Source organism: Procambarus clarkii, chromosome 33 (assembly GCF_040958095.1).
Source record: "Procambarus clarkii isolate CNS0578487 chromosome 33, FALCON_Pclarkii_2.0, whole genome shotgun sequence".
NCBI lineage: Eukaryota > Metazoa > Arthropoda > Malacostraca > Decapoda > Cambaridae > Procambarus > Procambarus clarkii.
In genome coordinates this window covers 41,567,229-41,582,228 of record NC_091182.1, presented here as the reverse complement: position 1 = coordinate 41,582,228, position 15,000 = coordinate 41,567,229, and the positions used below count along the sequence as shown (strand labels likewise).

Here is a 15,000-nt window from a genome sequence, read left to right as displayed (position 1 = left end):
CAGAAAGTGCGAGAGGGCCAGAGACCAAATGACACAAAAATGGAATCAATACAGAAAGAGGCCAAACCCCCAAACATACCAGCGATACAAAGATGCGAGAAACAACTACACGGCAGTGAGGAGAGAGGCAGAAAGAAATTTTGAAAAAGGGATTGCAGACAAATGTAAAAAAGAACCAGGTCTATTCTATAAATTCATAAACAACAAATTGCAGGTAAAGGATAATATTCAGACGTTGAAAATGGGAAATAGATTCAAGGAAAATGAAAAGGAAATGTGTGAAACATTAAACGAAAAGTTCCAAAGTGTGTTTGTACAAAATGAACCAGATACAATAAGAATTCCAGAGAACAACATAGAGCACATAGAGGTGTCTAGAGACGAAGTGGAAAAAAATGCTCAAGGAGCTAAATAAGAACAAAGCAGTTGGTCCAGATGGAGTTTCACCATGGGTTCTGAGAGAATGTGCACCTGAGCTCAGCATTCCTCTTCAACTGATTTTTGAGGCATCCCTGTTCACAGGAGTTGTAGCTGATGTGTGGAAAAAGGCTAACATAGTTCCAATCTACAAAAGTGGAAGCAGGGAAGACCCCCTTAATTATAGACCGGTATCATTGACAAGTGTAATAGTCAAAATATTGGAAAAAATAATTAAATCTAAATGGGTAGAACACCTGGAGAGAAATGATATAATATCAGACAGACAGTATGGTTTTCGATCTGGAAGATCCTGTGTATCGAATTTACTCAGTTTCTATGATCGAGCAACAGAGATATTATAGGAAAGAGATGGTTGGGTTGACTGCATCTATCTGGACCTAAAAAAGGCTTTCGACAGAGTTCCACATAAGAGGTTGTTCTGGAAACTGGAAAATATTAGAGGGGTGGACAGGAATGCTTCTAACATGGATGAAAAATTTTCTGACTGATAGAAAAATGAGGGCAGTGATCAGAGGCTATGTATCGGACTGGAGAAATATCACAAGTGGAGTACCACAGGGTTCAGTTCTTGCACCAGTGATGTTTATTGTCTACATAAATGATCTACCAGTTGGTATACAGAATTATATGAACATGTTTGCTGATGATGCTAAGATAATAGGAAGGATAAGAAACTTAAATGATTGTCATGCCCTTCAAGAAGACCTGGACAAAATAAGTACATGGAGCGCCACTTGGCAAATGAAATTTAATGTTAATAAATGCCATGTTATGGAATGTGGAATAGAACATAGACCCCACACAACCTATATATTATGTGAGAAATCTTTAAAGAATTCTGATAAAGAAAGAGATCTAGGGGAGGGTCTAGATAGAAAACGATCACCTGAGGACCACATAAAAAATATTGTGCGAGGAGCCTATGCCACGCTTTCTAACTTCAGAATTGCTTTTAAATACATGGATGGCGATATACTAAAGAAATTGTTCACGACTTTTGTTAGGCCAAAGCTAGAATATGCAGCGGTTGTGTGGTGCCCATATCTTAAGAAGCACATCAACAAACTGGAAAAGGTGCAAAGACATGCTATAATGTGGCTCCCAGAACTGAAGGGCAAGAGCTACGAGGAGAGGTTAGAGGCATTAAATATGCCAAAACTAGAAGACAGAGGAAAAAGAGGTGATATGATCACTACATACAAAAAGTAACAGGAATTGATAAAATCGATAGGGAAGATTTCCTGAGACCTGGAACTTTAAGAACAAGAGGTCATAGATATAAACTAGCTAAACACAGATGCCGAAGAAATATAAGAAAAATCACTTTCGCAAATAGAGTGGTAGACGGTTGGAACAAGTTAGGGGAGAAGGTGGTGGAGGCCAAGACCGATAGTAGTTTCAAAGCGTTATATGACAAAGAGTGCTGGGAAGACGGGACATCACGAGCGTAGCTCTCATCCTTTAACTACACTTAGGTAATTACACTTAGGTAATTACACACACACACACACCCGCCCTTCTCCATCTTCAGCCTTCAGGTGTCTCCATTACTTCACCCACATTTAATACACACTCTCTACATCACTGTAACCCAACAGTTGCACCCAGAAATCAAATCTGTCATCTGAACGTGCGTGTTTTCAGATCAAAATCTGAATTTGGAAGTAAATTAATGATAAAGTCTATGGACTTTGGGCATAATATTTCACAACCTTCGAGAAGGTATTAGGGCTGTGAGCGCCTTCATGGAGGACCTGAGACGGCCCTGAATAGTCATGCAAGGCTTGGCTAGCCCCCGGCTTGGCTAGTCCCAGGGCTTGGTTAGCCTAGGCTTGGCTAGTCCCAAGCCTCTAGCCTCTAGCCTCGGACAAACCAATTCTCTCTCACTGATAGGGATTAGAAAAATAGCTCCATAGCTGGGAATTATAGGAAGCTCTCTAATGGTATAATAACACTAAATTACTGAGTTAATGGTCAATATAGAAACCATTAAGAGAGAAGAAATGACTTATATGATGAAAATAGTGGTAACCTAAAAGTTTTTGGTATGTAGTGAGAGATGTTTTCCCAGTGGGGAAAATGCTCATATAACATTTAGTTAACGTTTTCACCATCCATTCATCATCACATCATCATCTTGTACCCAGATTTACCTGTGATGTATCCCAGGAGGTAGATGTCGCGTGGCTGTGGAGCGTGAAATTGCGTGCAAATAAGGTTACACTAACTATCATTCCCACTGTGATAAAGAAGAAATTAATGAATGGTTGAGCTCAACTGGCATGAGTGAGTACATTATTATTTCAGAGGAAGACCAATGCGACAAGTTATAACTCAGGGCGAGGAGGGAGAGTCCAATTAGCGTGTATCTGGCGCAGGGGAAGAGAATGATATATCAATGATACTTGGTGTATATTATCAGGAGGAGATGCTCACACTGGAGATGGAGATGGTGTATTCTGGATTTATTTAATACAACCTGAAAATAGTGTATCATACTGTGATGATGTATTCTGGATTTATTTAATACAACATGAAAATAGTGTATCATACTGTGATGGTGTATTCTGGATTTATTTAATACAACATGAAAATAGTGTATCATACTGTGATGGTGTATTCTGGATTTATTTAATACAACATGAAAATAGTGTATCATACTGTGATGGTGTATTCTGGATTTATTTAATACAACTATGAAAATAGTGTATCATACTGTGATGGTGTATTCTGGATTTATTTAATACAACTATGAAAATAGTGTATCATACTGTGATGGTGTATTCTGGATTTATTTAATACAACATGAAAATAGTGTATCATACTGTGATGGTGTATTCTGGATTTATTTAATACAACTATGAAAATAGTGTATCATACTGTGATGGTGTATTCTGGATTTATTTAATACAACTATGAAAATAGTGTATCATACTGTGATGGTGTATTCTGGATTTATTTAATACAACTATGAAAACAGTGTATCATACTGTGATGGTGTATTCTGGATTTATTTAATACAACATGAAAACAGTGTATCATACTGTGATGGTGTATTCTGGATTTATTTAATACAACATGAAAATAGTGTATCATACTGTGATGGTGTATTCTGGATTTATTTAATACAACTATGAAAATAGTGTATCATACTGTGATGGTGTATTCTGGATTTATTTAATACAACTATGAAAATAGTGTATCATACTGTGATGGTGTATTCTGGATTTATTTAATACAACCTGAAAATAGTGTATCATACTGTGATGGTGTATTCTGGATTTATTTAATACAACATGAAAACAGTGTATCATACTGTGATGGTGTATTCTGGATTTATTTAATACAACTATGAAAATAGTGTATCATACTGTGATGGTGTATTCTGGATTTATTTAATACAACCTGAAAATAGTGTATCATACTGTGATGGTGTATTCTGGATTTATTTAATACAACCTGAAAATAGTGTATCATACTGTGATGGTGTATTCTGGATTTATTTAATACAACTATGAAAACAGTGTATCATACTGTGATGGTGTATTCTGGATTTATTTAATACAACTATGAAAACAGTGTATCATACTGTGATGGTGTATTCTGGATTTATTTAATACAACATGAAAACAGTGTATCATACTGTGATGGTGTATTCTGGATTTATTTAATACAACTATGAAAATAGTGTATCATACTGTGATGGTGTATTCTGGATTTATTTAATACAACCTGAAAATAGTGTATCATACTGTGATGGTGTATTCTGGATTTATTTAATACAACATGAAAACAGTGCATCATACTGTGATGGTGTATTCTGGATTTATTTAATACAACATGAAAATAGTGTATCATACTGTGATGGTGTATTCTGGATTTATTTAATACAACTATGAAAATAGTGTATCATACTGTGATGGTGTATTCTGGATTTATTTAATACAACCTGAAAATAGTGTATCATACTGTGATGGTGTATTCTGGATTTATTTAATGCAACTATGAAAATAGTGTATCATACTGTGATGGTGTATTCTGGATTTATTTAATGCAACTATGAAAACAGTGTATCATACTGGGATGGTGTATTCTGGATTTATTTAATGCAACTATGAAAATAGTGTATCATACTGTGATGGTGTATTCTGGATTTATTTAATGCAACTATGAAAACAGTGTATCATACTATGTCGTTTCTTCATAACGTTCACTAAGCATCGAATTAAGGAGTATGCTATGGATTCTATACTGGCAAAGAAGACCTTAAGTTCCTGAAGAAAATTGTCTTGTTACCATAAATCAGCTCATAGCTATTAATTTCCTTGGGATTAAGAATCTATGTAGCACAATGACTTCCAAATTAATTATCGGCGCTCAAAAGATCTTTTTAGTTGTGATCTGAGAGTCTAAAAAGATCTGAGAGTCCAAAAAGATCTGAGAGTCCAAAAAGATCTGAGAGTCTAAAAAGATCTGAGAGTCTAAAAAGATCTGAGAGTCTAAAAAGATCTGAGAGTCTAAAAAGATCTGAGAGTCCAAAAAGATCTGAGAGTCCAAAAAGATCTGAGAGTCTAAAAAGATCTGAGAGTCCAAAAAGATCTGAGAGTCTAAAAAGATCTGAGAGTCCAAAAAGATCTGAGAGTCCAAAAAGATCTGAGAGTCTAAAAAGATCTGAGAGTCTAAAAAGATCTGAGAGTCTAAAAAGATCTGAGAGTCTAAAAAGATCTGAGAGTCCAAAAAGATCTGAGAGTCCAAAAAGATCTGAGAGTCTAAAAAGATCTGAGAGTCCAAAAAGATCTGAGAGTCTAAAAAGATCTGAGAGTCCAAAAAGATCTGAGAGTCCAAAAAGATCTGAGAGTCTAAAAAGATCTGAGAGTCCAAAAGATCTGAGAGTCTAAAAAGATCTGAGAGTCTAAAAAGATCTGAGAGTCCAAAAAGATCTGAGAGTCTAAAAAGATCTGAGAGTCTAAAAAGATCTGAGAGTCCAAAAAGATCTGAGAGTCTAAAAAGATCTGAGAGTCTAAAAAGATCTGAGAGTCTAAAAAGATCTGAGAGTTGTAAAAAATCTCCAATAATAATTATTCCCTTTTGTAATATATCTTTTCTCCATATATCAATGTCAAGCTAGTTATAGGAACTAATTCCCTCATTTCTATCCCGAATTTAATTGTAATGTGCCCTCCTGGTCCAATTAGAGCATTAAACGTGAACAAATCTCTAACGAAATTGATGAACAATTAACGAAATGCTTAACGAACCCAAGTACGTTCCCTCTCTGTTTATGCAACCCAGCAGTGACAGTAGTGTGTATAATAGTGTGTATAATAGTGTGTATAATAGTGTGTATAATAGTGTGTATAATAGTACGGATAAATAGGGTAACACACTGGAGTGGGTGTCGGGCAGAGTGATAAGTAATATACATCACTCGGGTGATACATAACATCACTCGGGTGATACAGAACATCACTCGGGTGATACAGAACATCACTCGGGTGATATAGAACATCACTCGGGTGATACAGAACATCACTCGGGTGATATAGAACATCACTCGGGTGATATAGAACATCACTCGGGTGATATAGAACATCACTCGGGTGATATAGAACATCACTCGGGTGATACAGAACATCACTCGGGTGATATTGAACATCACTCGGGTGATATTGAACATCACTCGGGTGATACAGGACATCACTCGGGTGATATTGAACATCACTCGGGTGATATTGAACATCACTCGGGTGATATTGAACATCACTCGGGTGATACAGAACATCACTCGGGTGATATTGAACATCACTCGGGTGATACAGAACATCACTCGGGTGATATTGAACATCACTCGGGTGATATATAACATCACTCGGGTGATACAGAACATCACTCGGGTGATATTGAACATCACTCGGGTGTTACATAACATCACTCGGGTGTTATATAACATCACTCGAGTGATATAGAACATCACTCGAGTGATATTGAACATCACTCGGGTGATATTGAACATCACTCGGGTGATATAGAACATCACTCGGGTGTTATATAACATCACTCGGGTGATATAGAACATCACTCGGGTGATATAGAACATCACTCGGGTGATACAGAACATCACTCGGGTGATATTGAACATCACTCGGGTGATATTGAACATCACTCGGGTGATACAGGACATCACTCGGGTGATATTGAACATCACTCGGGTGATATTGAACATCACTCGGGTGATATTGAACATCACTCGGGTGATACAGAACATCACTCGGGTGATATTGAACATCACTCGGGTGATACAGAACATCACTCGGGTGATATTGAACATCACTCGGGTGATACAGAACATCACTCGGGTGATATTGAACATCACTCGGGTGTTATATAACATCACTCGGGTGATATAGATCATCACTCGGGTGATATAGAACATCACTCGAGTGATATAGAACATCACTCGAGTGATATTGAACATCACTCGGGTGATATTGAACATCACTCGGGTGATATAGAACATCACTCGGGTGTTATATAACATCACTCGAGTGATATTGAACATCACTCGGGTGATATAGATCATCACTCGGGTGATATATGACATCACTCGGGTGATATTGAACATCACTCGGGTGATATAGATCATCACTCGGGTGATATATGACATCACTCGAGTGATATTGAACATCACTCGGGTGATATAGATCATCACTCGGGTGATATATGACATCACTCGGGTGATATTGAACATCACTCGGGTGATACAGAACATCACTCGGGTGATATTGAACATCACTCGGGTGATATTGAACATCACTCGGGTGATGCAGGCCATCACTCGGGTGATATTGAACATCACTCGGGTGATATTGAACATCACTCGGGTGATACATAACATCACTCGGGTGATATAGAACATCACTCGGGTGATACAGAACATCACTCGGGTGATATAGAACATCACTCGGGTGATATAGAACATCAAGTGAGTGCTACATGGGCCACTTGACTGATGTTGGACCGGCTTCAACATCAACAGAGTACAACCCGTCTTCCGTATAGGCAGTTCGTTATAATACTAAATAGACATAATACATTAATGAACTGCTCCGTTGGTGTATTAATACAGTAGTTATCGCCCTTATCATTTCTCTCTCCAAATAACCTCCCGAAACGATGAACTAGATTTATCTAATATATCTTATCCTGATCTCTTTCCCCCTGATCCCTATCCTGATATTTTCTCTAATGTAACTTATATAAGGATCGCAAATCCATATCCATCCAAGTGCTATATGGTCGAAATGACTTGGTACTTTTCCCTCATAGTTCCCTTCTCTTCTACATAATTTAAGCACGTTAAGTGAATTTACTTTATATATAGGTCCTGTTATTTACTTATACTTTTACTTATATTAAGTTGATTTACTTTTACTTGTATTAAGCAAATTTAACGTTTTCCTAATTATTTAATTAACAAATTTATCCAAGTGTCAGCCCCAAAATGTCATAACATGCAGAAGTGTTGATCCAGTTTACAAAAATGAGAGAACCTTTGACAAGCCGCCAACTTCCTGTCTTCGTCGAGGCCCCTAGAGAGTGTGACCTTCAGGTAAATCAGGGTATAGCCCTCACTCTTATGCCGGATTAGTCTCATCAACTGATGTGACAACTGATGACGGAATATATATATATATATATATATATATATATATATATATATATATATATATATATATATATATATATATAATATATATATATATATATATATATTAACGTTTTACGAACAAAGTAACTCTTTTGTTTAACATTTATCATAAGGTTAGTTTCTTTATTATGCACCCGATACCCATCACATGGGTGGTGGTGGAGAGGGTTACAGAGGCACATAATAGTTTCAGGAAGTGAACGACATAGTTTAGCTAAGCAGGTGACAATAGCAGTGCTTCTTAAGCAGTGCTTGCTTCTCTGTCCACATCAGAGCAAGTGCGACAAATACGGCACCCCCGAGATCCTGCAGAAGGTCCGGGAGTATACCGGTAAGCCTACAGTATCCGCCTCCTCAATAACCCTTAATTGGAGAGGTGGATGGTGCAAGGAGAGTGCGCGTGGTCTACAAGGTATGGGTCTCACCAAGAGCGACCTCGAGATTTGCTCCGTGAAGGCCCTGACCTGGACCTATTCTATATACAGAATATGGTCCAAGGCCACGTCAAGGGGCAGGCCTCCCTAGCCCCGGGATCACTGTGCACAGGGTGCACAAGGGTAACTATAGTCACGCTTAGGTGAACCGCAGCCAAGTCAGCTGGTAGCCAACTATCTAAGCAGTTTCGTCATCTGGAGTACCACTTCTCCTAATGGCGTCTCATAAGAGGGTGGATGACCTGGCAGAGCCCGCGAGTAGATAAGGCAGCGACCGGAGGGACCCCATGCGCATACATGATAACCCTCCCGCTCCGGGGCCTAGTTAGGAGCATCCACCGTGTCTAGTTTTCCATGTATGCCGACGTCAAATCATCATCCCTGCCGATTGGGCAGCCTGCTGCTTTGGCCTTCAGCGTTTGTTTGTTCTTTTTAAATGTTATACTGTGCACCCCTACCTATGTGTGCTGTGTCCCATAATGTTATACTGTGCACCCCTACCTATGTGTGCTGTGTCCCATATAGAAAAAACCAACTACAAAAGAATTTTCCATTAATGTTTTTGTTTATTTTCAGGTTATTATTATGTATTATTAGTATCATCTTAACTCTTGTGGGTGTGATGAGATCTGCCATATATGTTTATTTTAGTTTAGGTATGCTTAGGGGTCCGTCTCGCCATGCCCTGTGGCTGGGGGGATCGGGCTCCGAAGCTACATAAAAACCCTATACCCCCCCGGAGTGGCAAGGGGAGTTAGGGGACAAAAAAAAATTACGATCGTTTTAACATGGCCACGAATTACTCTTATAATATTATTAGTGATTTGTCATATTTTTAGTTTCTCTCTCTCTGTCTCTGTCTCTGTCTCTGTCTCTCTGTCTCTCTCTCTCTCTCTCTCTCTCTCTCTCTAAATATACATTCTTTTAACGTACTGAATATGGGGATCTCCGCCCCAGAGCCCTGGGGGACGAGGGGTCTGCTGGACCCCCACCCCCCCGCACTCGGCAATACAATGTTAACTTCATACAATGTTACTGTATTACATTGTTAATTTAACCAAGTTAACGTTTTCACCAATGTTAAATCCCCATTGTTGACTTACTCTCTGGAAGTTACACAGTATTAACCCTTGTCAAACATACCATGTTTAATAAATATGGTTAATCTCACCGTGTTAAACTTCAAGTCATTTTAATTCAACAAGTTACAGTGTGTTGTTAACTTACAACGTTAATGCTACCACAAGTTATTTCACCCCGAGTAAAACTTTCACCTGTGTTAATTACCCTTTATTATACATTCAAATTTATATAATTTATAATTAAATTTATTAATAATTAAATTTACTAATAAACTTGTATCGTCATAGTTTGTGTTGAATCATCGAGACTAAAATTGTGGTGTAATTAGGAATTGAAAACATTATTAATATAAGACAAAACAACTATTTTTGCAAAGGTAAGTGTTTGCAAACCACTTTTAACTTCAAAAACAACTTTTGTGTGTTGATGTTGACTGAGGTGTGAGAACGCTGCTGGGAGCGTTCTGTGTGTGACGTCTCGGCGTTTTACGGGCTATTCATGCCCGTGCCATCTCTTGAGTTGGTTAATCATCAATCAATCAATCACTCGTCACGTCGTTTGCCACAACAGCCAAATGCCAGTAGGTAAAATTATCGTACTGTAGACCAGACCACACACTAGAAGGCGAAGGGACGACGACGTTTCGGTCCGTTCTGGACCATTCTCAATCGACTTGAGAATGGTCCAGGACGGACCGAAACGTCGTCGTCCCTTCACTTTCTAGTGTGTGGTCTGGTCAACATACTTCAGCCACGTTATTGTGACTCATCGCCAGCATATCTTACTGTATATCATTTATATCAAAGGTCAGTCAACTCTTAAGCATAAAAGAAGATCCATCTCCCTATATCACTAATCTACATATATTTATTTTTATTCACTGTTCTACACTATTTTCCTTTCGATAGTAATGTGAATTGTATAAACCGGCGTGTGTGGAGTTTTGACCAATGAGAAGCGTCGTTACAAAGCGCCTAGCCATTCATGAGTTAACCCAACACTACGACAATAACAAAGCGGTGTTGCCATTTTCTCCGAGCTGGGGGTTAAGGAATACTTTTCCTCGACTGTAAACTCGGGTAAACTCCCAAAGACCATACAATCTTTAAATTTGTGAACGGTGGAAAGATATAGTTTGCTATCAACATTACAACACCAAGTCTTATGTTATTATGGTATAAAGTCTGAAGAAATGTCAACATGGAGAGGTTTGTGGACTGTCATCTTTACATGTTGATCTACAAGATATTTTAAACTGTGCCTTGTATTTATATATTTTGTATAATATATGAACATATTGTAGCTTCAAACTGTTCGGTTTTGGTACATTTGTACAGGTACAAATGTACCGAAGTACAAAGTGCTTCTTACCCTCTCTAACCTAGAAATTCTCGTACGCCACCACCAGGGAGCCAGCGGCTGGTCAATGTAAACACAGCCAGTGTTTACAACCATCAGCTGATTTACTCCCATTAAATTAAAAGGGCAAAATACCTACTGCAATGTTATTGGAACACGTGGAGTAAGATTAACACACTCATCATCATCAACTCATCAACTCATCAACTCATCAACACATGTACCAGGTGCACAACCTGGTACATGTGTTGATGATGAGTTGTGATGAAACATTATCTGGCTTTAAATGGGGTTATTAGGAAGTTTATTGGAACCTCGAAAGGCAGACTGTTTGGGCCCTTAGGCGGGTCAGGCCAGTATGACGTTAATGGTGGCGAGTGATAGCTGTGTTGTGATGGCTGTGTTGTGATGGCTGTGTTGTGATGGCTGTGTTGTGATGGCTGTGTTGTGATAGCTGTTGTGATAGCTGTGTTGTGATGGCTGTGTTGTGATAGCTGTGTTGTGATAGCTGTGTTGTGATAGCTGTGATGTGATAGCTGTGATGTGATAGCTGTGATGTGATAGCTGTGATGTGATAGCTGTTGTGATAGCTGTGATGTGATAGCTGTGTTGTGATAGCTGTTGTGATAGCTGTTGTGATAGCTGTGTTGTGATAGCTGTGTTGTGATAGCTGTGTTGTGATAGCTGTGTTGTGATGACTCTGTTGTGATAGCTGTGTTGTAATGACTCTGTTGTGATAGCTGTGTTGTAATGGCTCTGTTGTGATGACTGTGTTGTGATAGATGTGTTGTGATAGCTGTGTTGTGCTGGCTGTGTTGTGATGAATTGACACCTCTAAAGTGTATTGAAAATCTTCCCAAGTGTTCGGTCACACCAAGTTATGAAGACTGGCTGTTGTGATATTTAATAAAGAAAGTGTTAGTTAGCACCAGTGTGTTAACTAGCCAATTACAGTGTGTTAACTAGCCAATTACAGCGTTGCGATTTACGGTTGCGAGTATTTTTATTATTTCGTGTCTAGCAAACTGGTGAGAGTTCACTGTGAAGAACACCCAGGACACCCGGTAACACGTCGTTACTAGATGTTAACGTGACTCAATGTTAACTCTTAGAAAGTTTAGATTTACTGGAAATAAAAGGTGGAAATTAGCTTTGATTGTTGTGGTAAAGTGACGTAGTTGTTGTGTACTTAGTGTTCGTGCTGTGTTGCTCGTCTCGTGTTGGAGATTTAGTTCATTGTAAGTGATTCGGGAATGTTGGCAACACCGCTTTTGTTTATGTTAGTGAGCACGTGGTGTGTAGTGTTGACGCTGACCCCCCCCCCTTGTCTGACCCCTCTACGGACCACGCTGGCCCCCCCTTGTCTGACCCCACTACGGCCAGCGCTGACCCCCTTGTCTGACCCCCCCCTTGTCTGACCCCTCTACGGCCAGCGCTGACCCCCTTGTCTGACCCCTCTACGGCCAGCGCTGACCCCCTTGTCTGACCCCTCTACGGCCAGCGCTGACCCCCTTGTCTGACCCCTCTACGGCCACCGCTGACCCCCTTGTCTGACCCCTCTACGGCCAGCGCTGACCCCCCTTGTCTGACCCCCACTACGGCCAGCGCTGACCCCCTTGTCTGACCCCCACTACGGCCAGCGCTGACCCCCTTTGTCTGACCCCCACTACGGCCACCGCTGACCCCCTTGTCTGACCCCTCTACGGCCACCGCTGACCCCCTTGTCTGACCCCTCTACGGCCACCGCTGACCCCCTTGTCTGACCCCCACTACGGCCAGCGCTGACCCCCCTTGTCTGACCCCCACTACGGCCAGCGCTGACCCCCTTGTCTGACCCCCACTACGGCCACCGCTGACCTCCTTGTCTGACCCCCACTACGGCCAGCGCTGACCCCCTTGTCTGACCCCACTACGGACCACGCTGACCCCCTTGTCTGACCCCACTACGGACCACACTGGCCCCCTTGTCTGACCCCACTACGGCCAGCGCTGACCCCCCTTGTCTGACCCCCACTACGGCCAGCGCTGACCCCCTTGTCTGACCCCACTACGGCCACCGCTGACCCCCTTGTCTGACCCCCACTACGGCCAGCGCTGACCCCCTTGTCTGACCCCCACTACGGCCAGCGCTGACCCCCTTGTCTGACCCCCACTACGGCCACCGCTGACCCCCTTGTCTGACCCCCACTACGGCCAGCGCTGAACCCCTTGTCTGACCCCCACTACGGCCAGCGCTGACCCCCTTGTCTGACCCCTCTACGGACACCGGTGACCCCCGTGTCTGACCCCACTACGGACCACGCTGACCCCCCTTATCTGACCCCACTACGGACCACGCTGACCCCCCTTATCTGACCCCACAACGGACACCGCTGACCCCCTCGTCTGACCCCACTACGGCCACCGCTGACCCCCCTTGTCTGACCCCACTACGGACCACGCTGACCCCACCCTTATCTGACCCCACTACGGCCAGCGCTGACCCCCCTTGTCTGACCTCACTACGGCCACACTGACCCCCCTTGTCTGACCCCACTACGGCCAGCGCTGACCCCCCTTGTCTGACCCCACTACGGCCACACTGACCCCCCTTGTCTGACCCCACTACGGCCACACTGACCCCCTTGTCTGACCCCACTACGGCCAGCGCTGTTCCCCTTGTCTGACCCCACTACGGACCCCACAACCATCCTTCAGGAGAAGGTAAGCACCATGAAGATGTATGTGACCCTATATATTTTATATATCTGTAATATATGCGTATATATATAATGCGTATATATGAATTTCAATTTCATTAATAACTACTTTTCCCGTCATTACAGGTAAGGCTTTTGTAGGTCATCGCGTGACACAACTCCCCCGGCTTAAGGTACGTTCATAATGCTCTTTGTTTTCTATGGATTTTTTGGGCTCAAAATATTACAGGGGGCACCGGGGACCCCCTTTTATGGTCCTGGGGGGCACCGGGGACCCCCTTTTATGGTCCTGGGGGGCACCGGGGACGTCGTTTTATGGTTCTGGGAGTACCGGGGACCCCCTTTATGGTCCTGGGGGCACCGGGGACCCATTTTATGGTCCTGGGGGCACCGGGGACCTCGTTTTATGGTCTTGGGGGCACCGGGAACCTCGTTTTATGGTCCTAGGGGCACCAGGGACCCGCTTTATGGTCCTGGGGGCACCGGGGACCCCTTTTATGGTCCTGGGGGCACCGGGGACCCATTTTATGGTCCTGGGGGGCCTGGGACCCACGATCATGGTTCTGGGGTCTCCGGGGACCTCGTTTTATGGTCCTGGGGGCACTGGGGATCCTCTTTATGGTCCTGGGGGGCACCGGGGACCTCGTTTTATGGTTCTGGGAGCACCGGGGACCCATTTTATGGTCCTGGGAGCACCGGGGACCTCGTTTTATGGTTCTGGGAGCACCGGGGACCCATTTTATGGTCCTGGGGGCACCGAGGACCCATTTTATGGTCCTGGGGGCACCGGGGACCCATTTTATGGTCCTGAGGGCACCGGGGACCCTCTTTATGGTCCTGGGGGCACCGGGGACCCATTGTATGGTCCTGGGGGCACCGGGGACCCCCTTCATGGTCCTGGGGCCACCGGGGACCCCCTTTATGGTCCTGGGGTACCGAGGACCCTCTTTATGGTTCTGGGGGCACCGGGGATCCCCGTTATGGTCCTGGGGGGCACCAGAGACCCCCGTTATGGTCATGGGGGCACCGAGGACCCTCCTTTATTTTCCTGGGGGCACCGGGGACCCCCTTTATGGTCCTAGGGGTAGCGGGGATCCTCTTTATGGTCCTGGGGGGCACCAGGGACCCCTTTTATGGTCCTGGGGGTACCGGGGACCCCCCTCTTTATGGTCCTGGGGGCACCGGGGACCCTCTTTATGGTCCTGGGGGGCACCGGGGACTCTTTATGGTCCTGGGGGCAGTTCATCATCGGAGATCGAACGTAGACCTGCAGGAA

The 15,000-nt window shown here is 42.8% G+C and overlaps 2 protein-coding genes across 2 annotated transcripts; one reads left to right on the top strand and one right to left on the bottom strand.

The window, feature by feature from the left end:
* Nucleotides 1–4,818: 4,818 nt before the first annotated feature.
* On the bottom strand, nt 4,819–5,591 carry LOC138370838 (uncharacterized). Its single transcript, XM_069335446.1, has 2 exons — nt 5,567–5,591; nt 4,819–5,417 (listed from the first exon to the last, which is right to left on the bottom strand). Exons 1-2 carry the CDS (start codon nt 5,589–5,591, stop codon nt 4,819–4,821), a joined length of 624 nt encoding a protein of 207 aa, XP_069191547.1.
* A 95-nt stretch (nt 5,592–5,686) lies between these two features.
* On the top strand, nt 5,687–6,829 carry LOC138370837 (transcription initiation factor TFIID subunit 1-like). The gene is made up of 3 exons (XM_069335445.1): nt 5,687–5,741; nt 5,904–6,293; nt 6,513–6,829. The coding sequence occupies exons 1-3, from the start codon at nt 5,687–5,689 to the stop codon at nt 6,827–6,829; spliced, it is 762 nt and encodes a 253-aa protein (XP_069191546.1).
* Nucleotides 6,830–15,000: the final 8,171 nt, after the last annotated feature.

Coding starts and splice junctions, on each gene's coding strand:
- LOC138370838 (XM_069335446.1), bottom strand. CDS start 5,591: ATGAGGGAATTAGTTCCTATAACTA. Junction 5,418..5,566: donor GGAATTAGTTCCTATAACTA/GCTTGACATTGA, acceptor TTGGACTCTCAG/ATCTTTTTAGACTCTCAGAT.
- LOC138370837 (XM_069335445.1), top strand. CDS start 5,687: ATGCTTAACGAACCCAAGTACGTTCCCTCTCTGTTTATGCAACCCAGC. Junction 5,742..5,903: donor TATGCAACCCAGCAGTGACA/GTAGTGTGTATA, acceptor CGGGTGATACAG/AACATCACTCGGGTGATACA. Junction 6,294..6,512: donor TGATATTGAACATCACTCGG/GTGATATATAAC, acceptor CGGGTGATATAG/AACATCACTCGGGTGATATA.